At 31.9% G+C, this 26,104-nt stretch overlaps 6 protein-coding genes and 1 pseudogene across 6 annotated transcripts; 6 read left to right on the top strand and 1 right to left on the bottom strand.

Moving 5' to 3' along the window:
• Window positions 1-247: 247 nt before the first annotated feature.
• Window positions 248-1,603, top strand: LOC115711686 (stemmadenine O-acetyltransferase). The gene has a single exon (XM_030640065.2). The coding sequence runs from the start codon at window positions 248-250 to the stop codon at window positions 1,601-1,603; it is 1,356 nt and encodes a 451-aa protein (XP_030495925.2).
• Window positions 1,604-2,273: 670 nt separating this feature from the next.
• LOC115709085 (peroxisomal 2,4-dienoyl-CoA reductase [(3E)-enoyl-CoA-producing]) lies at window positions 2,274-6,724 on the top strand. Its single transcript, XM_030637118.2, has 5 exons — window positions 2,274-2,596; window positions 3,661-3,820; window positions 5,172-5,341; window positions 5,431-5,653; window positions 6,432-6,724. Exons 1-5 carry the CDS (start codon window positions 2,411-2,413, stop codon window positions 6,581-6,583), a joined length of 891 nt encoding a protein of 296 aa, XP_030492978.2. The 5' UTR covers window positions 2,274-2,410; the 3' UTR covers window positions 6,584-6,724.
• A 321-nt stretch (window positions 6,725-7,045) lies between these two features.
• On the top strand, window positions 7,046-9,562 carry LOC115710322 (peroxisomal 2,4-dienoyl-CoA reductase [(3E)-enoyl-CoA-producing]-like; annotated as a pseudogene).
• A 2,138-nt stretch (window positions 9,563-11,700) lies between these two features.
• On the top strand, window positions 11,701-13,641 carry LOC115709605 (stemmadenine O-acetyltransferase). The gene has a single exon (XM_030637740.2). The coding sequence runs from the start codon at window positions 12,050-12,052 to the stop codon at window positions 13,433-13,435; it is 1,386 nt and encodes a 461-aa protein (XP_030493600.2). The 5' UTR covers window positions 11,701-12,049; the 3' UTR covers window positions 13,436-13,641.
• A 2,035-nt stretch (window positions 13,642-15,676) lies between these two features.
• On the top strand, window positions 15,677-20,673 carry LOC115709443 (peptidyl-prolyl cis-trans isomerase CYP59). Its single transcript, XM_030637552.2, has 15 exons — window positions 15,677-15,922; window positions 16,053-16,155; window positions 16,546-16,650; window positions 16,843-16,960; window positions 17,090-17,140; window positions 17,614-17,705; window positions 17,792-17,891; window positions 18,241-18,363; window positions 18,462-18,539; window positions 18,760-18,806; window positions 18,905-18,960; window positions 19,116-19,156; window positions 19,312-19,417; window positions 19,501-19,636; window positions 19,714-20,673. Exons 2-15 carry the CDS (start codon window positions 16,058-16,060, stop codon window positions 20,456-20,458), a joined length of 1,896 nt encoding a protein of 631 aa, XP_030493412.2. The 5' UTR covers window positions 15,677-15,922; window positions 16,053-16,057; the 3' UTR covers window positions 20,459-20,673.
• A 586-nt stretch (window positions 20,674-21,259) lies between these two features.
• On the top strand, window positions 21,260-21,972 carry LOC115708921 (pectinesterase inhibitor). The gene has a single exon (XM_030636946.2). The coding sequence runs from the start codon at window positions 21,314-21,316 to the stop codon at window positions 21,860-21,862; it is 549 nt and encodes a 182-aa protein (XP_030492806.2). The 5' UTR covers window positions 21,260-21,313; the 3' UTR covers window positions 21,863-21,972.
• On the bottom strand, window positions 21,863-24,897 carry LOC115708920 (pentatricopeptide repeat-containing protein At5g65570). The gene has a single exon (XM_030636945.2). It carries the CDS (start codon window positions 24,822-24,824, stop codon window positions 22,662-22,664), a length of 2,163 nt encoding a protein of 720 aa, XP_030492805.2. The 5' UTR covers window positions 24,825-24,897; the 3' UTR covers window positions 21,863-22,661.
• Between the last annotated feature and the right edge of the window lie 1,207 nt (window positions 24,898-26,104).

Below are 26,104 nucleotides of genomic sequence, written 5' to 3'. Positions count from 1 at the left end.
TTATATATGATTAAATAATGTTATGTCCTATTAGTACATTATTGATTATCCTCATATAAAAACTATTAAAACTCGATACAATAGTTAGGTTGGGATAATCAATTAATCATAACACATTAAAATATAAACCATAATATAATTCATTATTATTTGCTATTTTAGTATATAAACTAGCTAATTACATATGAAAAATCACATTAAAATTAACTAAATACTTATTTTTTTGTTGGTGATTATCAACATCAACATGGATGCCATGGAAGTTGAGATTTTATCAAGAGAATTTGTAAAACCATCAAATCCAACTCCTGATCATCTTAGAGATTATAAGCTATGTCTGTTGGATCAGTTCATACCTGAAATGCATTGTGCACTTACCCTTTTCTACTCTGCTTCCGATTCCCAATTCCTTCAATCTGATCAAGACGACAACAAAAACTATTGTCGTATTCTCAAGAAATCGTTATCAGACACCTTAACGGATTTTTATCCAATCGCAGGGCGATTCAAAGACTCGTCAACTATCGATTGCAACGACTGTGGAGCTTGTGTCGTTGAAGCTAGAATCAACTCCAACCTCTCTGATTTTCTCACTACTGTTAATCAGAGTAAAGATATTCAAACAATTTTGGGGAAATCGATTCCCATTTTGGATTCAGAAACCATGGAATTAGCTTCTAAATGTATGTTGATCGCTCAAATCACTGTATTCAATTGCGGTGGAGTTTCAATCAGCTTCTGCCTCGAGCATCGATTCTGCGATTTCGCTTCCGTCATGGTTTTTCTCAAGAGCTGGAGCGCCAGAGCCAGAAGCGGCGGCGGCTCCGGAGAAATTGTGCTCCCCGATTTCGTCGGATCTAAGTTTCTTCCACCCCAAAACATGCCTCCCCTACCACCACCACATCAAAACGCGATTCAAAATCGGAAAATCACGAGGCTCATCTTCGAATCATCAAAAATCTCTGCTCTCAAATCGAAATATCTCGCAGAAAGCTCCTCAGATCATCAGAACAAGAAAATCTCCGGCGTCGAAGTTGTTGTAGGTCTAATCGTGAAATCGGCGATCTCCGCTACTCAATCAACAAAATCTCTGCTACTCCAAGTGGTGAAGTTACGGATGAGTGGGACTACGGAGCCGCCATTGTCGGAGAATGCGATGGGGAATTTCGCATGGTTGGTTCCGGTGATGATAAACAAGGAAGAAGAAAATCATGAGTTAATAACAAGCAATATCAAGAGAGAAACGACGTCGTTTATGGACGAAAAGGTAAAGAGGAAAATAAAAGGAGACGAAGAAGGGATTGGAGAGGTTTTTAAGTTGGCGAAAGAGAGAGGTGAGATTATGAGGAGTGTTGCTAACGTGGACACTTACTGGTGTTCTACTTGGTGCGGTTCTGGGGTTTATGGGTTGAATTTCGGGTGGGGCAACCCGGTTTGGGTGAGCAGTGGATTCGTTTCGCCTGTTAACTTGATTATAATTGAGGATACCAAGTGTGGTGAGGGGATTCAAGCTTGGGTTTCTTTGGACCAAAATGTTATGGCAATATTTGAACAAGACCATGAGTTATTGTCGTTTGCTTCGTTAAATCCTACTATTAATTAATTAAAACGACAGGAGATTTGGGTGTCGTTTTTTGTCTTATGAGATGGATTTTGGTGTCGCTTGTGTGAGCAAAGCCACAGATGGAGAATTGAGGACTATTCTATTGTCGTTTACTTTCTAGTTCTCCAGTTGGTGTCCTTTTCTTATTTAAAGTTTAAAGTTAAACCAAGTGTGGGAGTGGTTTATAAAGTTAAACCAAAACCAAAAGTTATGTTATGGCCATTTTTTTTTAATTTTTAAGTACCATTTTATTTGATCAGAAAAAAAAGCACCATAATAGAAAAAGATGAAACATCTCTTTTATTTAATAAAACCCATTATTTTTCTTAAATGCATGTTTAATCAATTAATGAGCCGCAACATAGAACAAAATACCAAAAAAAAATTACATAATAAAATTTTAATGTCTAAAAATGAAAACACTAAGCAAAAAAACACCAAATAAATAAACTTAGTAACTTTACAACAAAATATTAAAAAATATATACATATATTTATATTGTAGAGGGTTATTAAAACAAAAATGATACATCATCATAGTTTTTTTTTACTTTCTACACATTAAATTATTCTAATTATTGAAGAACTATCTTATAATGGACGGCAGCTTTTAATTAAATATCATTATATTTTTTTTGTTTTTGAACTGAAATATCATTATATTTTTAATACATAGTCATTGGAAAATAAGGAAACTTAGTAGTAATTGACCTTCTGAAATGAACAAGGGACAATAACATCGTCCTCTACGAACTCCTCTGTTTAGATTCTTAGAAAATAAAAGAGAGAGAAAGAGAGAGATTGAAGATGGAGTCACCATTCAGAGGTGACATAGCAAAGGGTAAGGTGGCTCTGATAACAGGAGGAGGTTCAGGAATTGGGTTGGAAATATCAACTCAACTGGGGAAACATGGAGCTTCAATCGCTATCATGGGACGAAGAAAACAAGTCATTCACTCTGCTGTCTCTGCTCTCCGATCACTTGGGATTTCGGTTACTAATTACTCCTCTCATCTTTCCAAATTTTGTTTTTGTTAATCAAATTTGGTTTTGTTTACTGTTTGGTTTGTGGGAAAAATTAAGTAGAGAAAAAGAAAAAAAATACAGTTTGGTTTGATTGATTATATACTTGCCCATCTTAACATATGCTATTTAAATTGGGATATTTATGAAAAGATTAAAAAAAATTAATATATATGACATACAAATTTAGTTATACTATATAAATTTTAAAAAAAAATAAAAATATTAGATAAACTTAAATAATTTAAAACCTTACATAAATTTTACTTTTATATAATCAAAATTAGTTTATTGATGAAAAAATTAATTTTTGGATACATTTGATTTATGTGATTTATATTCAAATAAAGAGAAAAAAATTTTAAACCATTAAATATGGAATTTAAAAAACATTTACAATAATATACCAAAACAAAGCTTATAAAAAAGCTAAAAACAATCATAAAAAATGTCACATTTAAATAAAAAGCTTTTAAAATCTTATATTAAGTTATATTAATGTATATTTTTTTTTCATTAGAGCTCTTGCTTAGGTGAGCCCTAAGCAGTAAGCACGACATAGTCTGTCTTAATCTAGGGCCGACTACAAAAAAACCTCTAAAAGATTCGTTTTGATAAGCAAACTATTTCAATTGGGTCTATTGAGTATTGAGTGATCATTGTTTTCAATTTGATTATCTTGTTTGATTATTCATGTACTTGTATATATACACAAGCATATATATAGGCAGAGGCGGATCCATATTGAAATGAGTGAGGAAGTCGCTCCTAAAAAATCAGAAAAAAAATATATGTATTTTAATTAGTTATAACACATATTTGTAATAAAAGATGAAATTTATAAGCAATATTAATTTTGGTATAATGGTTAAGCTCAATTATAAATATACTAGAGGTCAAAAGTTCTTTCTTTTTAAATTTATTTTTGCCCCAACTTTACAAAAATAAAATTACGTTCCCTTTACTTTAAATTCTGGATTCATCACTGTATATATATGTATATATATTCATTTTGGCTCTTATTTTGGTCTCAGGCTGTTGGTTTTCAAGGAGATGTTCGTAAACAAGAAGACGCAAAAAGAATTATGGATTCAACTTTTGAGCAATTTGGTAGGATTGACATACTTGTGAACGCTGCAGCTGGAAACTTTCTTGTTTTATCAGAGGATTTGTCTCCTAATGGATTTCGAACAGGTTTAGTACTGATATTAATTATATAGTTAATTAATATGTTTAGGGACAGGTTAAAAAAATGAACACATCGACTTGAATAATAAATTAAACATTACTATTAAGTATTAGTGGTACCTATAATTACTTAAAGGCATGGTCGCCTAAAGGATGGGAGCTTAGGTCCCAAATCTTGCAATTTTAGAAGTATTAAAAAAATTAAAATTAATATACATATGTATGCATATTAATATTAATAATACATATAAAAAAACGGTAGTATATTAATATTTAATTTAAAAAACAAAACAAAAAAAATCAAATGATAATGCAATAATTTAAATATTTGTATTAAAGTTTTTTTTTTTTTAAAAAAAAAATTAAAGTTTTTTTTTCTGTATTATTAACAATAAATAAAAAGTACATTTCTTTTAAATTTATACAACTGTTAGCATACTTTAAAAAAAGGAATAATTACATAAAGCATCATTTTTTGTAAAAAAATTACATTTTCATGTTTACATAATTTTTTTTTTATATTTTTACGATTTTGCATAAAACAACATGAAAAGAACAAAAAAACTACATAAAAGTAATATGAAAATAACATCAAAACTACAACAAAAAATAACATACAGATAATAAAAAATCAACAACAAATTAACAAGAGTACAACATAAAAAGACTATATTTTTTGTAAATAAAATCAAAAAAATCGTAAAAATATTTAAACTTTCGTAAAATCGTATTTTTGTAATTTTTTTTGTTGTTTTTGTGTATTTGTAAAATAACCCCTTGAAAAAATATATATAATTTTTAACACACTATTGATTTTAGTTTTATCTTTTTATTTTTTTACAAAAGTGTTAAAATATATAACACTTCTATTGAGATGCTTTTAGCAATTAAATATTATTTTATCGACTTCACTTGTGTGGCAAAAATTATTTAATATATAGAGATAAGAAAATTAAAATTGATATTATGTCAAAATTTAATTAATATTTATTTTCAATTTTAATAAAAAAAAAGGCATCGTTTCAAATTTTATCCTAAGTCTTTCATCACCTTAAGAAAACCTGTCTAAAAATGACGCATTGTGATTGATTAACAATACTGCATAAAAATAATATATTAAAATATATGACACCTAATATTTAATTGTACCAATAGTGATATTACACTTTGAAAAGTGCTAGGCACTATTAATGTATTTTAGCATTTCTCTAAAAGATTATATATGAACATAAATATTTATTTTGTTTCTTTTATTGTTAAGAACTCAAAACTAAATTTTTCTTTACTCCCATGATACCTTTTTCAACAGATTGATTTGAATCAATGGTGATTTAATTTCCTTTTATATTATTTGCAGTTATGGATATTGATGCAGTTGGTACATTCACAATGTGTCATGAGGCACTAAAGTATTTAAAGAAAGGAGGATTAGGTAGGAGCCAATGTGGTGGTGGAATAATATTAAACATTAGTGCTACTTTACACTACACAGCAGCTTGGTATCAAATTCATGTTTCAGCAGCCAAGGTTGGTTGGATCATATATTTACATTATTTGATATTATGATCATGTTGAATTTCTTAAACATTTCTTCTACTCTAAATTGGTATATATAGGCAGCTATTGATGCCCTTACAAGAAATTTGGCATTGGAGTGGGGGACTGATTATGATATGAAGGTGAATGTGATAGCACCTGGCCCTATTGGTAATACTCCTGGAATTGATAAATTAGCACCAAAGAAAATGGAAACCAATACAAATGACTACCTTGCCGTGACTAAAGTTGGGGAGAGTTGGGATGTGGCTATGGCTGCTCTTTATCTTGTTTCAGATGCAGGTTGTTCATCTATCTCATTTTCTTATGCAAAACCACATTAATTAGCTTAATATTAGCACCACTATTAGGGTCGACCCTGAGATTTATTGGGTCTTAGGTAGCAAAAAATTACTAGGTCATTTTTAAAATTTACTAAAATAAACATGTGTATTTTAAAATGATTTTTTTGGGGTTCCCAAACTGAGTGTTTCTAAGCGCAAGTCTTGTTCGCCTTAACTTAAACTCAACCCTGTCACTGAGGTTGATTGAGATGTCTGTTTGGGATCCATCTATTTAGATCACAGACAGAAAGAATTTTACGAGATTATTTTCCCTAGCTCAATTTTTTATAAATTAAATTTTTACACATCAATTTTTGAATATTTTTTTTCCTCTAAAATTAATATTTTTATTTTTATCCTATTAAATTCGTTGTTTTTTATTTTTATCTCACATAATTTTATTTTTATTTTTACAAAATTTATATTTTTCATTTTTATACTTACATAATACTCTTTTATCAATTTTGTTTGTCCCCACTAAGAAATATGGCTTCAAACTCCATAAATTTCACTCTGGTTGATTTTTTTTTTGGTAAAACATTCTCTTGTTGGTTGTTGATGTATTGGATTGGACTTAATATTGTTAAGATCTTCACTTATCACATATTCACATGGTGTCAAATTATGAAATTAAGTGTTGAATATAAGTTTTGGGTATGTTTAAGTAAACCTCATCCATGTTTTTGTGATAGAAACTTTCATTTATCATTTTTTTTTTCTTGTTTTGAACTATGTAGGTAGACACATAAATGGAGCTAACATGGTGGTTGATGGAGGACAATGGATGAACCGCCTTCCGCATTTACCGAAAGAGGGAGTAAAACAGCTTTCAAGAGCAGTGGAGAAGAGGACTAGAGCTGCATCTTTACTCCCAAGGAGCAAAATCTAAGCCATTCATCATAGAGAATATATCATAAAATAGATGTACCTCAAATACTATGCAAAAGTACTTCTAAATAAGCACATAACTACTAAAGTGTTTAAAGAAAAGATTTTGATGCTTAAATAAATTTGGATTGTATTCCTCTCCTTCTTATATGTTATGATTTTTTAAGCATAGGATACAAATTTGGTATGAAAAAATAATTCAATTAATGGTATTTGAAGTCAACTGTGGCCTAGGGCTGGTCCTGGGCATAGGTAAGTTAGGCCTGCGCGTAGGACACTCATTTTAAGGGCCTAAATCAAAAAATTGTCTTTTAAAAAATTTACTTATTTTTTAATAATTTTTAAAAATACTATTTATTTTCATAGTAAGGGCTTAAAATCTTTTTTTTTTTTTTTGCCTATAGTCCATTTCAATTCAGGACCGCCCTATGCTATATAATTTGGTTTGTAGGCTCAAATATAGAAATTATGGCTCCAACATTAAATAAAGAAGACTTTTTTCCTATAGATATATAGTTGTTGGCTTCTTAAAACTTGTTAGAGAATTTATTTTTTACTTTTTTAGAAGAAGAAAAACAAGTTAGAGAAAGTAGTAATAATGGAGTCACCATTTAGAGTTGATGTTGTTAAAGATAAGGTGGCTCTAATAACAGGAGGAGCTTCAGGAATTGGGCTTGAAATATCAACTCAGTTTGGGAAACATATAGCTTCCATTGCCATCATGGGACGAAGAAAACATGTCATTGACTCTGCTATCTCTGCTCTTCGATCACTTGGAATTTCAGTACTTTTTCTGTCCTTACAAAATACAAGTATTTTTTCTTTGTTAATGAGTTGTGTTTGGTTGGTGATTATATGTATGTTTATCTTTTTAATGGAAATCTTGTTAAAGAGACTATGTTCCATTGAGTTGTTCTATCAATTTTTGGGTGTTAGGCTGTTGGTTTTCAAGGGGATGATGTTCGTAAGCAAGAAGATGCAAAAAAGAGTTTTGGAGTCAACTTTTGAGCATTTTGATAAAATTGACATTCTTGTCGATTCAGCCGGCGGAAACTTCCTTGCTTTATCAGAAGATTTGTCCCCTAACGGATTTTGAACAGGTTGGTTAATGATAAAGGCCACAATTAATCTCCAACATAAAGTTTAATGTTGTGGAATCTATCTCTGTTCAACAAACCGCTTGCACCGCACCACACCGCATAAATAATGTAGTTTGAAATTTTTTGCGGTGCGGTTGTAATTTGTAATTTTGTCAAACCACACAATGCACTAGATATTATAAAGATAACAATTTTTACAATATGATTTTTATGATTTTTCTTAAAAGAACAAATATATGTAATATATGTTTTAAAAATTATAAGATTTTTCTTTTATTGTATTGTTAAAATTTTATAAGATTGATTTTTGAATTTTTATTATAATAATCGGTAATGATGATAGTGTAAACTACTTAAACTGTATCGTACTACAACGTATTTTCACGGTGTAGTTTTTATGCTTTTAAGATCTTGCAGTACGGTTGTGGTTTGAAAAATTAGATATGCAGTTTGATTTGACTTTTTCTAATAAGAAATATTAATTTGTCATAATTTACTCCAAATGTGTCCCATGAAACACCATATGACTCCTTACAAATTTGTATTTTGGATTTGAATGATTACATAAGAATGTCCCTTTTGATTATGGTTTGCAGTTATGGACATTGATTCAGTTGGTACATTCATAATGTGCCATGAAGCACTAAAGTATCTAAAGAAAGGAGGATTAGGAAGGAGCCAATGTGGTGGTGGAATAATATTAAACATTAGTGCTGCTTTACACTATACAGCTGCTTGGTTTCAAATTCATGTTTCTGCAGCCAAGGTTGGTTGGTTGGTCTCATATATTTTCAATCTCATATATATGTACATATGATTTACATACTGAATTTCTCCTAATGCATAGGCTGCTCTTGATGCCATAACAAGAAATTTGGCCTTGGAGTGGGGGACTGATTATGATATGAAGGTTAATGGGATTGCACCAGGTCCAATTGCTGACACTCCTAAAATGAATGAACTCATACCAAAACAAGAGATGGAAACAAAAACAAGTGACTACCTTCCTGTCACTAAATTTGGGGAGACTTGGGATGTTGCTATGGCTGCTCTTTATCTTGATTCGGATGCAGGTTGGTCATCTAATTATCAACTGAGGTTGAGGTTTAGTGTGGTTGGGATGCCTGTCTGATTCATTGGGATGTTGTTGCATTGGATTGGACTTGTGGGGTATGATTATAGGAAAGAAGGAAAATAAAAACTTAATATTGTCAAGATTTAACTTATGACATTGGTGACAAGTTAAGACATTGAATGTTGAAGATGGGTTTTGATTTTGCAAGTATATTACAAAAGTCTAAGCTGAAAAAATTGATAATGTTAAGTTTATGTTTTTATAGTTCATCAATCACTACAAATTTTTTTACTTTTAGTCACAACAAAATTTGTGACTAAAAGTAAGAAAATTGTACTAAAAAATCCGTGGCTAAAGGTATTAGTCACAAAAATTATAATTTATTGTGATTAAATGTATTTTTAGTCACAATACTTGTTGTGACTAAAATTAAATTAGTGATAACTTGTAACTAAATACTATGTTTTCGTCACAAATAACATTTTGTTGTGACTAAAAGTCACATTTAGTCACAAAAAAAATTATATTGTGACAAAAAAATAAAGTAACAGTTTTTTGTAGTGAATGTTTTTTGTGAAGTAGAAAACTTTCATTTCTTTTTATTGTTTTGAACAGTGTAGGTAAACACATTAATGGAGCTAATATGGTGGTCGATGGAGGATTATGGCTGAGCCGCCCTCCTCATTTACCGAAAGAGTTTGTTAAGCAACTTTCAAGAGCAGTGGAGAAGAAGAAGTTAGGTGCAGCTGCACCATTATGCCCAAGGAGCAAAATCTAGTTAGAAAATATTTATACATATGATGCAAAATATAAGTTCTTAACTGCTAAAGTTCTCTTGTAGAAAAAGGACTTTGATGCTTAAATAAAATTGTTATTAACTTTTGTTATATTTTAAGCACGGCCGATCTTAAAATATATGAGGTCTATGATAAAATCTCCTAAACTATATGGGGAGACAAAATTAAATTTTAAAACTTCTATTTAAATATATTAATTATTATTAAAACCCTATACCAGTACTACTACACTGTTTATTATTTTGTTGTATTTTCTTATTATTTAATATTTTATCTATAAGTATTAATTTGTGTTAATCTTTATCAATTGCTGAACATAATACTTTCCATATATTCTATCAAATGTTTATGGTCATTTTAGTATGAAAAGATAATCCAACTGGTCTGCCTAATGCTAAATGTTAATGCCATTTAGTTGAAAAGAGAATCAAATTATTAAATATATTTGACTTAATTAACATACCTTAACAATCTTTTATTTTACTTATCTTTTGAGTATCCTATAAACTGATATGAGGATCTATCTCTGCTTATTTGATCTCAGTCTAATATTTTGGTTTGGTTCAAAATTGATTTTTAATTTTCTGGAACAAATTTTATCATGCACCTAAGTGGAAGCTTATAAGTTTTAAAATTTGATTTTTATTCCAATTGTGTCAAATTGTTCTATATCAAACAATGTATTTTGGAACACAATGGTAAAATTACATAACTATTTATGTTTTTGACATCGGAGAAGAAAAATTCAAACTTAGAACTTTTTCTTTGTAAGTATAGTATCACTAGGTTGATTACACATGTCACATAACTATTAAATGGCATATAGTATCAACTAAAATAACCAAAATAATTCAATGTTTTAGAAAAATATAACAAATGTCATCTCAAAGCTATACATTTATTTAAATAGTACTAGAATGCTTAATGATTTGACTAAATCAATACTACTTCATCTAGATATATAATTTGTTGATGATTTATATTGTGAGAAAGATATGTTTGAATTAAAAACTTCCAAGTCATGCATGACACCCCTCCTATTTAACAATATTTTCTCCTACATAATAAATATATATATGCCGCTCTACTCTAATTACGGGACAAATACTAGAAGACAACTATTACATAAATGAAATATCACTTCATAATAAATAAGTATCAATAAAACTTACATATTTTTATGCATGAAAGTTACATAAATACTAATTATGCATTAGGTATAGATGTTAAACAAAGATTTAGTTACCACTAGTAAAGATACCATGATTTTTAATTGAGTGTGAGACATAAAGATAGATACAAACTTTATGAGATTTGTTTTTCCATAATTGAGCAAACTATCAAAACATAGTAAATTTTGTATGTTATTATATATTTTATGAGAAATGCTCTAAGTTACTTATAGTGCCTAGTACTATTATGAAATATCATATTATTATTTGTGCAATTATATATTAGGTTTTATTTATTTTATTTTAACAAATATAAGAGCATTGCTAGGCACTATAGAAGTGTACAACTAAAGTCCTACTTTGATTAAAAATGAGAAGGATATTAAGTATTTAAGGATGGACACTATTTAATGAGAAATTTTAGGAAGGTGCCTAAAAATAAATCTGTAAAAATTTAAGTACCTTGGTGTCATGTAATAGTAAGTAAGTTTTATAAAAAAACTACTCATTAATATTTATTCAACAGGTAAAGTTATATGATTAATTTGTAAGAGCATCTCTAATGGAGATGCAAATAAGTGATACAAATGTAAAATATAATTCACTTTGTTAAAAATTTACTCTAATAGTGTGCTAAATTATGATGCAAAAATCTTACATAATCAAAAATGATTCAAATTTGCATCACAATATAGCACGATATAAAATTTGCATAACAATAATTGTTATACTTTTATATTTACCATTATACTATTTTTAATATTTTATAATTAAATGTTAACTAACAACCTCGTTTGCATTAAATGACTTACATAATTATTATTATTATATTATTATTAAATTTTACATTTAATTTTGTATTATTATTATTTTATATTTTAATAAATTATTAAGTGAGCAATAAATAACATATTAAATTTTATATCAAAATTTACAATTATGTATTAAAGAACAATAATAAAAGTTATTGTAAAAATATCACAATTTTTTTTTATATAAAATATAGCTCAACTTTAACATAATAAGTGGCGAAGAGATGGAGGAATAGACTTAGCCATACAAACTCAATACAATCAATCACTCTCCTAAGTAGTTGACATAAAACAATTAATCACTTTTAGTCAGATCTAATTACAAACTCGAAACAATCAATCACTCTCCTAAGTAGTTGGGATAAAATAATTAATCACTTTTAGTCAAATCTAATTCATGCATGTTGTTACTTAGTAAGCTCTATAAATAACAACATAAACTTTGAGCTAATTACACTTAAAAAACGACAATAACCAAATAAAGTACTTTTTTAGGTGGTTATTTATTAACATGGATAATATGATAAAAGTTGAGATTTTGTCAAGAGAATTAGTAAAACCATCAAATCCAACTCCTTCACACCTTAAAGATTACAAACTCTGTTTTTTAGATCAATTCATACCTGAAACTCACGGCGGAATCACCTTCTTTTACTCTTCCAATTCCCATTTTCTTAAATCTGATCAAAACGACAACAAAAACTATTGTCGTATTCTCAAAAAATCGTTATCCGACACCTTAACGGATTTTTACCCAATCGCAGGGCGATTTAGAGACACGTCAACAATCGATTGCAACGACAATGGAGCTTGTGTCGTTGAAGCCAAAATCAACTCGAACCTCTCTGATTTTCTCACTAGGGTTAATCAGACAAAAGATATTCACACACTTTTGGGGAAATTGATTCCCACTTTGGATTCGGAAACCATGGAATTAGCTTCCAAATGTATGTTGATCGCTCAAATCACTGTATTCAATTGCGGTGGAGTTTCGATCAGTTTCTGCCTTGAACACCGATTCTGCGATTTCTCCTCCGTTATGGTTTTCCTCAACAGCTGGAGCGCCAGATCCAGAGGCGGCGATGGAAAAATCGTGCTCCCTGATTTTGTCGGATCGGATTTTCTTCCGCCGCAAGACATGCCTCCTCTACCACCATACCACAATAATAATCCATTTGAGAATCGAAACACAACGAGGCTGGTCTTCGAACCTGCAAAAATCTCAGATCTGAAATCGAGATATTTCACAGAGATCTCCGATCAGAACAAGAAAATCTCTCGAGTCGAAGTGGTTCTTGCTCTAATTCTGAAATCGGCAATCTCCGCGGCTCGATCGTCTTCATCGATTAAAAAATTGGAAGGAGCAGATCTCACGAAATCTTTGCTATTCCAAGCGGTGAACTTACGGAAGAGGACTGAGCCGCCATTGCCGGAAAATGCGATGGGGAACCTCTTCTGGTTGCTTCCGGTGATGATAAAGGAAGAAGAGAAGAAGAATATTGAGTTTCATGAGATAATTAACGAGATGAGGAGGGAAACGACGTCGTTTTTGGACGAAACGGTTAGGAAAATCAAAGGCGACGAAGAAGGGATTGGATTGGTTTTTAAGTCGGCGAAAGAGAAAAAAGAGATTATGGAGAGTGTCGGTGACGTGGACACGTATTTCTGTTCTAGTTGGTGTCGTTTTCCGATTTATGAGATGGATTTCGGGTGGGGCAACCCGGTTTGGGTGAGTAGTGGATTTGTGTCGTCGCTGAACTTGATAGTTATGGAGGATACTAAGTGTGGTGAAGGAATTCAAGTTTGGGTTTCTTTGGATCCAAAAGTTATGGCCATATTTGAACGAGACCATGAATTGTTGTCGTTTGCTTCACTAAATCCAACTATCATGGCCTAGTTAATTTAGTTTCGGTGCAAGTGCATGCATGCAACGTTGGTACGTTGGTACGTAGTTGCTTGTGGGGTCAGTTTTGGTTTTCAGCCAATTAAGATCACGATAAAATATTATATTATTATTGAATACTAGTTGTGTGTCTAACACGTTTACGTGTCGTTTTATAATTGATTAGCGATATTTTTTAAAAATTATTATACAAAATTGTATACTAATAACGATATTTACACGTACTAAACAACATTTTTTAGTATTTCCAATACAATTATATGATATTGTTTTGTCTTAATTTATATAAAGTGATTGGTTTTAAATTAATTTATAAATTGCATTTCACAACTCAAATTAAGACATAGTTATTTAACATCTAACTAATTTTACTTAATTTAGTGTGATTATAAAATAGATAAAATATTTTTTATATTTTTTAAAAATTGAATTTTAATTGTAAATTTATTTAAGAAGAAAAATTTTAAATAGATATCTCAATTCAAGAAAAAAAAATATTAAACTTTAGTGAAAAACTCATTAGGTTATCCTAAAATTAATTGATGATGAGTAGAATTACTCAAATTTCTTATAAATGGTGATTAATATTCTTATACTTGTTTCAACTTCAATGTGGGATACTATAAATTTTGATATATCTCATCAACTTCTATATGTGGGATATATATATTTCTTGCGGCTTAATTTCTTTTTTTCTTGACACAGTGTGGATTGGTATATAAATCAAATATGATTCATGATATCATAACACAAATCATAGATAGCTACTCATATTTCTTACAAATGACTCAATACATTTTAATACCTATTCGTGAAATATTATACTCCAATATATAGAAAATAATAAATAGTAATAGTTGAGAGAGACTTCGAAGTTTAATCGCAAATTAAAGCTTCTTGATAGAAAGAGTTAAATTGTGAATTTGGACAAAAGTTAAAAAAGAACTTGTTAATAATTAATTTGTTAGAGATCATGTGTCCTTCCTCTACTGTAGTTTTGTCTCATTTATATTTTCGAAAAGGAAAATGCTAAAAAGTAATATTATTGGTGTTTAGTATCCAATTTAGTGTGATATTCTTATTGGTGTAATTAAATATTGACTCTTATATAACTTAAGAAAATTATTTTTAAAGAATATTACTAAGCAATTGTAGGACGCCACCTATAAAAGGTATTAGCACCAATAATGTCCAATAACAATATTATTTCCAAAAATAGCTAAGGATAAGTTGTTACAACTAGCCTGGTAGTGGTAAGTAGTGAGAGTCAAAAGATATATTGAGATTTTTTTTCTTTCATTTTTTTTCTTTTTCTGGTCAGCTAGTCGATCGATGAGATGACTATGAGCCTGTTTGACATAGTTTTTAAAAAAGTTAAAAGATGCTTTTTGAAAAAATTATAATAAAAATGTGTTTGGTAAACAATTCAAAAATAACTTATTGAAGAATTTATGGAGAAGCTACAACTAAACACTAAAGGGATAAGTTGAAAAATATCTTCTTTTTTTGTATCCGTTAATCAAAATATCCTCATATTATTTTTTATTTAAAATATACCTACTTTTAACGACAGTGTTTAACGAGACCCAGAGCTACGGTGTTGAGTATGTGGCTAGAGGAGCATACGACTTATTTCTGGAGGGTCGCACAAGGATGTTTCATGGGTCGGTGACACCTAAAGCTGCTGAGGCGATTGGGATCCGCAAAGCTTTGAGTTGGATCAAAGATAATAAATGGCCACATATGCTCTTGGAAACCGTATGCCTTTTTGTGGAACAAGCCACACGTAATTCTATTGTCATGATTTTCATGTTTGATCAAGTGGTAAACGATTGTAAGGCTTTGCTAAGTTTTTTGAGAAATGTGTCTATTCATTTTGTAAAACGATCAACTAATATGGTGGTTCACTCTTTTGTTAGAGCTTCTATATTATATCTTGATTGTAATTTCAGCTTGGAGAATGTCCCAAGTGACTTGTTACTCTTTTAGTAATTAAGTTTGATGGTTAATAAAATGTTGATTATCCTTTCGAAACAAAATCTATGAAAAGGAAAAACTTACCAATAAAAAGAAAATTGGCAAGCACTGGCTCTCTTAATGGTTGGGATAATCTACATTATGGACAGCGAAATTACAATATCGAGAAATAAACAAAAAATTACAAAATAAAAATTGTTTAGAGATCAAAATTAAACTTAATTATTTATATTTTATACCACAAATTGCACTTCTAATAAACCGAACGGGCGGGTAGTGGGTCGGGTACCCAATTACAAACATGCAAGAGCGAAAGTTGTCTAAACTGATACACCAGAAGTCTCTACTTCTCAAGAATCGAGCTCCTCCCATGGGGATTTCTTCCCTTCCTCTACCATAGATCTCAAATACCAATTATAAAACCTGACCCATTAGCAAAACTCATATATAATCCAACCAAAACGTTTTCCCAAGACCTTTTTCTAGGGTTCTTCTGCAATTAAGGTACTGGGTAACCGATTATTTTGATTTTTCTCTACATTTTGTTTTTCCACAACTTTTTTGACTTGGGTTTTTCATCATTTACATTTGTCATATCAAAATTTATATTGGGTTTTTGTTTTTTTTTTGGCAGAGGCAATGTCTGTGCTGATTGTGACGAGCTTAGGGGACATTGTTGTTGATTTGTACTCAGATAGATGCCCCTTGACCACTAAGAATTTCTTGAAGCTTTGCAAGTGAGTTTTTTTAGGCTATTTTCAAACAACATCTAGTTTTTGGCCCATGATATTTTTTTTTTAATGAGTTTTGTTGTTCTTTGTAAGAAAATGGAAAAAAGATACAAAGAAAAATGAATAAGAAATAGGGTTTTGCTATATTTGTTAAGTCTTAATATTCTGTTGTTGATTGCTTATTGGTAATTTCTATTATAAAAATCTTATCTTTTTTCATTCTGTTGTGAATTTTCAAGAGTCCCCTCTTTGAATACTGATTATTGAATTTTGGTGTAAAAGTAACAAGTGAATAATATGATAGATTAAATTCAATTTAGCTTATCTTTTGAGTGTATTGAAATAGATGAGGAAATGTATTGGTATACCTAAGCTTCTTCTCTCATGTTGTTTCAGGATTAAGTATTACAATGGGTGTCTGTTTCACACCATTCAAAAGGATTTTACTGCACAGACAGGCGATCCAACCGGAACAGGGACCGGTGGTGATTCAATATACAAGTAAGAAATTTTGTGTGTAACTGTTTTGCTACTTTCTTTTTCTCCACCAAGTATTATCTTCAAGTTATAAAAGTTGAATGTTTTTTACTAGTTGTTTTAATGAAGTGTCCATACACTATCTTTATGATACATGATTATGTTAGGTATACATAAATCTGTGTAAATGTTTTCATTTCAATTTCTACTTTTCAGATATTTATATGGTGAACAAGCTCGGTTTTTCAGTGATGAGATTCATCTGGATTTGAAGCATGCTAAGACAGGTACTGTTGCCATGGCCAGTGGTGGGGAGAATCTGAATGCTTCTCAGGTAAATAAGAATCAGACCGAGTATAAAGGATTCTGTGGTTTAAATAGAATCCCGTTTAATACTCAATTCGACTTTTTTATTAACATCCCATTGATGCACGTGTGCTCACTGAGTTGCTTTTGCTTTCAGTTTTACTTTACATTGCGGGATGATCTAGACTATCTTGATGGGAAACACACCGTGAGTATTTTGATCAGTTACTAATCGATTATGCTTTTTGTGGAACTATAGATTTAAATACAAATAAAGGACATCTATGTAGAAGAAATGTATCTTCAATAGGAATGCAAAAGATTATTACTTCCTTTATTCTATTCTTCTAATGATATATGCTTGTCAAAAGATGAAAAGAGATATGCTTGTAAAAGATAGTCCTTATCATGTTTAGCTTTGTGAAGTTTTATAAATATGTTCTTTTTTCGTACTTGAGGGAACTGGTTTTGCTTCTTTCTCATTGAAGGTTGATTCTGTTGGATTCATAAATTTATTTATGCAAGTGTCCTCTGATAGAATGTTGAACTTCTGCTATCGGTTTTGTTCAGCATTCGTGATAAAAACAAAGAAATACTTACTTTGGACTTTGGAGTTGATCTTATTTTGTTTTATTTATTTATTAAGAAGTGATCGATGATATAGCCTGTATGTCATTGCAGGTTTTTGGAGAGGTAGCAGAAGGGTTGGAAACACTGGCTCGTATCAATGAAGCTTATGTAGATGAAAAAGGAAGACCTTACAAAAATGTCAGGTTTGTTCAACTGGGCTATATTTTAGGTTTGTTCAACTTTATATTCTTTTGAATCACACAATTTATTTCTTCACTTATGTGAACAGAATCAAACACACCTACATTCTTGATGATCCTTTTGATGATCCTCCACAACTACCTGAGTTCATTCCTGATGCGTCACCAGAAGGAAAGCCCAAAGATGAGGTAATGGCGAGTTAATCACATACTCACTATTGGTACAATATGTATGATGTAGTTGGGTAATGAGCTAGTCATGGTTATTGGGGTCATATATGTGGATGCTGGTTTTACATGTCTATCTTTTATTCTTGTAACACTATTATATCAGTTGCCGAAAGAAAGTTAAATAATATGTATTTTGTTGGGAACATATTGTTTCTCTAGCTTGTTACTTTGCTGAACTCCAAAGCTTTAGGTTCGCCAAAGAGAAATATCATACTAGCAATTCTTTTGTTGGGTTATTCAACACAGTGGCATTCATGTCGGTCATTTTCCCATGAAAGTGACAACTAACCTCTCTCCTTGTAAGCAGGTTGATGTTGATGTGCGACTTGAAGATGACTGGGTCCCTATGGATGAGACATTAGGTCCGCAAGAGCTTGAGGAAATTATACGTGCAAAGGATGCACATTCTAGTGCTGTTGTGCTTGAGAGTGTAAGCCTCACACACATACATCGGTCCTTCGTTTTTAGTTTGTAATACGGTTTTTGTTAATTGTTTTATTTCTACTAAATTTGCTGCATTCACACCAGATTGGAGACATACCCGATGCTGACATGAAACCTCCTGAAAATGTTCTTTTTGTTTGTAAACTGAATCCAGTAACTGAAGTAAGCGAATCCTTACTCCACGCTTTCCTCTTATTATTTCTTTTATTTTTTATAAAACCCATAATTGTATCACAAAGATGTTGACCATGCTACTAGCTGTATTTATACTATTATTTGATTTTAAATTTAACAAAGCAATCTCTCACAATGCTTCCATTTTAATGCAATACCACTTGTAAAATGTGCAAGATGCTGTTTAATGGCTCATATGTTAATGCAGGATGAGGATTTGCATACGATTTTCTCACGTTTTGGTTCTGTATCATCGTAAGTGATAAATTAAATTTCTTGCTTAATTTGGGTAACTGGGCACACATCAGGGGATTTACTAAACACCATAATCTAATTTTAATCTACGATCTCAGGGCTGAAGTAATCCGTGATTTTAAAACTGGAGACAGTCTCTGTTATGCATTCATAGGTTAGTTTTTCCATCGAAATACTTCCTCTCTTTCATGTTTTGATCTTTTTTCTCTTTTGAAGTTTCTCCATTGTCATGCCTAACATGCTTAATATGCCTTTTTTCCTTTTATCAAATATATTGTGATGGAATTTTTTCGTGTTGACTTTTGTCAGAGTTTGACAACAAAGAGTCATGTGAGCAAGCATATTTTAAGGTAGGTTGAAGGTTAAATTCCTTCTTTTTTTTTTCCTTCGATTAAATTGTATTTCAACTTGTTCACCAACTTCGTGTTTGTTTGCGGGCATGGATAGGTTTTATGGAAGAACTCATTTGTCTTTCTTTGGTTTATGTATGATTTTAATCACATAGATGGATAATGCTCTGATTGATGATCGAAGGATACACGTCGATTTTAGTCAAAGTGTCTCTAAGTTGTGGTCACAGTACAGGCGCAAAGAACACAAAACGGGTCAAGGTAAGCAATATACTTTGTAGGGTAAGGGCTGATATGTCTCAAAGGTAATGAGAGGTTTTGAAATAGTGTTTTTTCTATGTTAGGTAAGGGCTGTTTCAAATGTGGTGCCGATGATCATATTGCTAAGGATTGCACAGGGGGTACCGCAATCCCACAGCAGCATCAGAAGTACATCTTAAAGGACGATAATCCACATCGAGGTGGAGGTGACAATTCAAGGTTAGTTGAGTTAAATATGGTCGTTGATATATCATTGTGCCTCTATTTCTCTTCTCTGATGTTAATAAAAATTCTAGGTATGACATGGTGTTTGATGAAGACATTCAAGAAAGTCCTAAACAGGATACGGGGAATCGGAGCCAGGAACCAGATGTAAGAGCAGAGAAACAGAAGATTGAGAGGCCAAGTTTGGAGGAGTCAAGGCATAGGGATCAAAATAAAAGAGATACAAGACACGGACATAGGCAAGCCAAGAAAAGTAGTAGAGACCACAGAGGTGGTGAATTGAGACGAGAACGGGATGATAGAGAAAGTCGACCTGGTGGAAGTAGAAGCAGTCGAGTTTATGTTGAAGAGCAGAATAGAGAAAAGCACAAGGAGAGGCGAAATGACCAAGATGAAAGAAGGGTTGAAGAGCGAGATTACAGTAAGAAAAGTGCTGGAAATGGCCGCCATGAAGAAAGAAGAGACGACAAATATTACAGAAAAGCAATCGATGATGATAGGCTTAGGGAACAAGGTGAGGACAGAGACTACAGGAAGAGAAGTGCAGATAATGATAGTCGAGCAGAGAGGAGGGACGTTGGAGATTGTAGGAAGAACAGCGGGATTCATCGAAGCTATGGTGACAGGAAAGATGATAGAGACTACAAGAAAAATGATGTTCGTGACACAGGAGATGAACGAAGGGACAGAAAACGAGGCGCGGATGGTGATGGCTACAGAGACAGGAGGGAAGACCGGGAACACAAAAGACCGGAAACAGGTAGCGCTGATGAGCGAGACCGTGATAGAAGGCAAAGATATGACAAGAGAAGATGAGTGTTTCTTCTTAAAAAAAAAACAAGGTGGTGGTGACTGAAGTAGATTTTCTTTTGTGGTCATTGTGGAACCAAGTTTTGGTTTTAAGAAAAACTATTTATTGTCTCCAGCATTAAAAGTTCATCCTTGAATTTGTTGTAGAATTGGCATTTAGACTTGTTTAGACATGAGACTTAATAGTTGAGTAATGATATGTGCACTTAAAATACTTAAAATATGAATCCGAATTTTACAGGGATGTGATCGTTTTTTTTAACCAATCACAGGTTTTTTTAAAATGGGACACATTACCTTAGAAAATAGTATTTGGGTAATTCAATTTAGACAAGAAACTCACTTGATTAATTAAATATTTTCTAATCTACCAAAGCTATATATGAACGCATTAAATAATAAATGTTTATTCCCACACACTACTCAGTGTGATTGTATATAGTTTTGAACTAAGAATGGAAAGTTGTACAATTGTAGTGTCTAGCTATGGTGTTTGGGTTGGCTTTGTGACAATTCTTCAATGCAACAAAAACTAGGCTTATGCCAAAAGAGAATTAATGAATTGGCACCTTTCTTATTATGATTATGCAAATTGCATTGTGGTTTTTTATAGGTCTAAATTTGGTAAGTATGCCTAAAAATGATATTGGTATATAGGTTGGATAACCTGAAATGGGCAAATCTCAAAGGCGGGATTTTGCAGATTGCAGACTCTAAACTCCAATTTACTATAATGGCCTATAGTGGGATCCTCATTTCTCAACCATTTGATTCCTCTATCTCATTAATTTTCAAGCTATTTAAACCATAGATAATAAGCCTTAGCTTAATCAAGTTGTGACAAACTTGAGTGAGAAGAAAATGGCTTACTCTAAAACACAAAGCTTTTCACTTGTTCTTGTTCTCCTTACTCTTTCTCAATTCTTTCACCAACATCCTCATCTTGTCAAAGCAGACACGAAACTGATCGAAAACCTCTGCCACGCTACCGAAGTTCCAGACACCTGCATTCAGTGTCTCCAATCCGATCCCTACGCTGAATTCGCCACTGACATAGAACTCGCTATTATCATGATGACCTGCATAAGAAACCATGCTGATACCTTGCAAGTTAACATGGAAGACACTGCTAACAACTCCAAAATCAAGTCTACAAAAAGTGTTTACAATGGTTGTGTTAAGGCATATATGGGTGCAAAGAAAGATCTTAATACAGCTACAGAGCATTTGCAGAATTATGAGTTTGATAAGGCTGAGAAATATGTGGATCAAGCTATGGTTAAACATCTTGTATGTTGTGGTGACATTCAGAACAATAAAAACATCACTATCTCAACTGAAGTGGCTTATGAGATGAAAATTTATGAAGAGCTATGCTTTTCTTCAGAGAGAATAATTGAGAGACTCTAGTATATATAATTATGTAATTACTAATATTAGTACTTGTCATAATTCAGATGTGTAGTTGCATTATATAATTTTGACAAGATTGAAATAAAATGTTGGGTGTATTTTTTTTTATGATCGAATTGAAAAGACCAAAAATATGGCCAGGAGAACCCAAGTTCATAGAGAATTGGGAGTTTTTTTTTACTGTTTTCTTTTTTGATGAAAAACTACAACAGCAACAAGAAAACTAAGAAAAACAATGGAAGAAGAGACACCCAGATAGAATTAAACTCCTCATAGTCGCGGAACACTTTAGCTGTCACCTGTTGAAGCTCTAATCTGCCTCTAAGGGAATTGCTGCAGGCCCAGCGCGCAAGATCACGAGCCACAAAGTTACTCTTCAAGGCTTCCAAAGGAACACTTTTGGTGGGCTGAAGACACGGCTTGAACTCATCTACCACTGTCTTCAAATCAGATTGGAAGATAATGTTGATTCTAGCCTTGGCTCCAAGGATTTCTGCTGTTTTGCAAATTGTAGCTGCTTCAGCTAATGTGCCATCCAAATGCCAAAGGTTCCGAAGCCAGATCTTGATGATTTCAGCCTGGTCACTGCGAAGAACCGCAGCACCAACTGATTGGTCTCTCCTAATGGCAATATCATATTACAGACTATCAAATATTTCTTACATTCCAAATGTTTGCTTAGTCACTGATAATGGCATCTGTGTCTCATTTCTAAGTAGCTTGATATGGGACATTAATCTACATCAAAGAGTAACAAGTATTAGGAAATTCAATCACAAAATATCTCAATATGGATTCACCAATAATCTCCACAGGAACATAAGCCCTCTTTAAAATGATGAAATCTTTTGGCATCTCGAGCAATGATTTCTCTTCCAACAGCTTTAGAGACAAATTTTATCCATGAATGACAGTCCCCACAAACTCTAAGGTTCTTAAAAAGTCTGATAGTAGTAGTTTTGTTATTAGTCTTCCGCAGTGCAAAGGCTATGGCCAGTTTCTCACTATGGTAATATAAAGACCTCTTTTTTTCCTCCTCATCCATGTTTTGCAACACGAATCTTGTATCAGGAATGTAACCCAAAATCTTTACCTTCTCAATCAAACATCCTAATGTATCAAGTATCTCTTTAGAACTCGGGTGAGACCAATCTCCAGCCATGAAAGTGTGAACCTCCTTATCAATCTCAACCCAGCTCATTGCAGGATTCTTCTTAAACTTCATTTCTCTCATTGTGCTTTTCATCTCAATAACTTGGCTCCAATTACCAGCTGAGGCATAAAGATTTGACATGAGGACGTGAGTCCCCTCATCGTCCGGGGAGAGATCAAGCACTTGCTTTAGAGCTCTCTCGGCCATCTCCACCTCTCCGTGGATCTTACAAGCACTCAGAAGTGTCCTCCATAAAACCAAATCTGGATTTCTGACTTGTTTTACCAACACTTCAGCCTCTTCAAGTCTCCCACAACGCCCGAGCAGATTAACCATGCAAGCATAGTGATCTCTAGTCAATTCAAACCGTTGATTGTTCTTAATGGAATCAAATAACTGACAGCCTTCTTCAACCAACCCTGCATTGTTACATGCTAATAGAACACTCAAAATTGTTACTTCATTTGGTTCAAGGCCCAATTCTTTCATCTTATGAAACAATTTAATTGCTTCATGACCAATACCATTCTGGGCATAGCTGTATATCATGAAATTCATGGACACCACATCATATTCAACTAAAGCATCAAAGACAGACCTTGCCATTTCGGTACTTCCACATTTCCCATACAAATTAACAACAGCAGAACCTGCATATTTATCTCTATCCAATCCAAATTTCATAACCATAGCATGAATTTGTTTTCCTAACTCAAGCATTGCAAGACTAGAACATGCCTGAAGAACACTAGATAATGTAAAAGAGTTGGGAAGAACAGAACTACTAATCATCTCTTTGAACTTAGACAAAGCTACCTCTTCTTTCCCATTTTGGATAAGAGCTACTAATAGGGAGGTCCAAGTTACCTGATTAGGACACAAGAAGTTGTTGAAAACTTTTAGTGAATCATCAATCAAACCACATCTAGAATACATAGTAAGAAGTGAAGTTTTCGATGCCACAACTGATTCAAGTCCAGATTTCACCATAAGACCATGAACCAACTTACCTATACTTAAATCCTCAACATTTCCACAAGTGATCAAGATACTTGCAAAAGTATACTCATTCGCATTAATTCCTTGGCGAATCATTTCCCCGAAAACCTTTAGAGCTTTTTCGCCATCACCATGCTGAGTGTAACCAACAATCAAAGCTGTTAACAAAACCACATCTTTGCTCATAACCCGGTCTGCCACTACATGAGCTTCCTTCATCTTTCCAAACTTTGCATACATATCAACAATGGCTGAACCAACAAACTTGTTTAAAACCTCCAAACCCAAAACAATAGACATCCCATGAGCTTCCCTCCCTCCATTAACAAAACCCAGTTCAGAAAAAGCCTTGAAAACACTTGAGAATGTGAAATTATCAGGTAGAACACCCTCTGAAACCATCCTTTTACACAACAAAATAGCTTCCTTACACTTGCCCTGACCAATGTAATAAGAAATCATTGAATTCCATGAAATTAAATACCTTTGAGGCAATTCATCGAACAGTTTGCGTGTATCAACAATGCAACCACACTTAAGGTAAGCATCAGTGAGCTTATTCCCTACGTTGAGACCTAAAAGCCCAAACTTTATAGCATGAGCGTGGACCATTCTGGCTTTGGTTAAGGACTTGTTCTCTATACATTGTTGAATCAAAGAACACATACTTGTGTTGTTGAATGAGGGTTCATTAATGGAGTTTTGTACAATGAAAGTCAAGAATCTACAGTGGTTGATGATTAGTAGATTGGTATTATTAATGGTGATGGCCAAATTCAAGAGCTTGGCCAATCCAACCATCATCATTTTGCCTTTTTTGAAGTTTATTGCTTCATGTTCTTCTAGTCTTTGCAGCAGTAAAACTCAATGCCAAACAGGCTTTATATATAAATATATATATATATATATAAATATATCTCTTGCTGTTGCTTTACCGTTGCAAGTAACAAAGAAGAAATAAATTACAGTTTATATAGTTACTTCATTGATTCATTCAAACAAAAGTCAAAATTCTTTGCTCTTGCTACAATAAAATGAAAGCTTCATTGATAAAAAAAAAAAAATAAAGACAAGAAGGCTAAAGAATTAATTTGTGCACTTTATTTATTTTTTTACACTGTATATTAATAATACTAATTAAAATTAGAATTTTTTTTTAGGGTAAATACTATTTTGGACCCTGTGTTTTGCAAAAGTTACAGATTGGACCTTATGTTTTGTTAAATGACAAAATGGATCTTCTATTTTCTAAAATATTAAAAATAGGACCCTGAGCTTAATTTTTAACAACTTTTTTTTTAATACAACCAACTTGAAGACAATGCTTAATACGAACAGATACAAAAAATGTAAACAGTTTTGTCATAGCACTTTAGATCGGATTATAATTAAACTTTATTTTGACAAAAAATCAATCCAGGGTCCTATTTATACTATTTTAGAAAATACAGGGTCTATTTTGTCATTTAACAAAACACAGGGTCCAATTGGTAACTTTTGTAAAACAGAGGGTCCAAAATGATATTTACCCTTTTTTTTACATAGTACATCAAACTTTAAAAAGAAAATTACAAAAATATATTAATATGGAGAAATTTTTATTTTTATGGTTTGATTTTTTTTTTCTAAAATAAAAATACGTTATTTAATAAAAATAATAAACTGGTGGATATTATTTTTCTTTTGTTATTTTTCTTGCTGTTTCTTGTCATTTAATAGTTTATATATAGTTTATTTATATTATAGTTGTTTTAAGATGTTGTTTTTTAGTTATTTTTCCACACTATTTTTTCTTAATGAGAAAATTGTATTTTTATAATTTTAAAATTTTAAGGGTTCGTTTGGTATGTGGTATTATACCGTATTGTATTGTATAGTATTATATGAAATTGTATTCTATACAATATTTTTATATAAAATTATAGGTGATATTAACTTTTATGGGCACCTAAATATATAATATTTTAGTATAAATTAAAATTTAACATAGTATTATATAAAAATATGATATATATAATCTAATTCAATATAATACAATACAATACAACCTAATACGACGTTCCAAACATAGTAAATTATATTCTTAA

Source organism: Cannabis sativa, chromosome 3 (genome assembly GCF_029168945.1).
Source record: "Cannabis sativa cultivar Pink pepper isolate KNU-18-1 chromosome 3, ASM2916894v1, whole genome shotgun sequence".
Classification (NCBI taxonomy): Eukaryota; Viridiplantae; Streptophyta; class Magnoliopsida; order Rosales; family Cannabaceae; genus Cannabis; species Cannabis sativa.
Note: the sequence above shows the minus strand (reverse complement) of the source record. Positions and strands in the feature narration are given on the sequence as shown.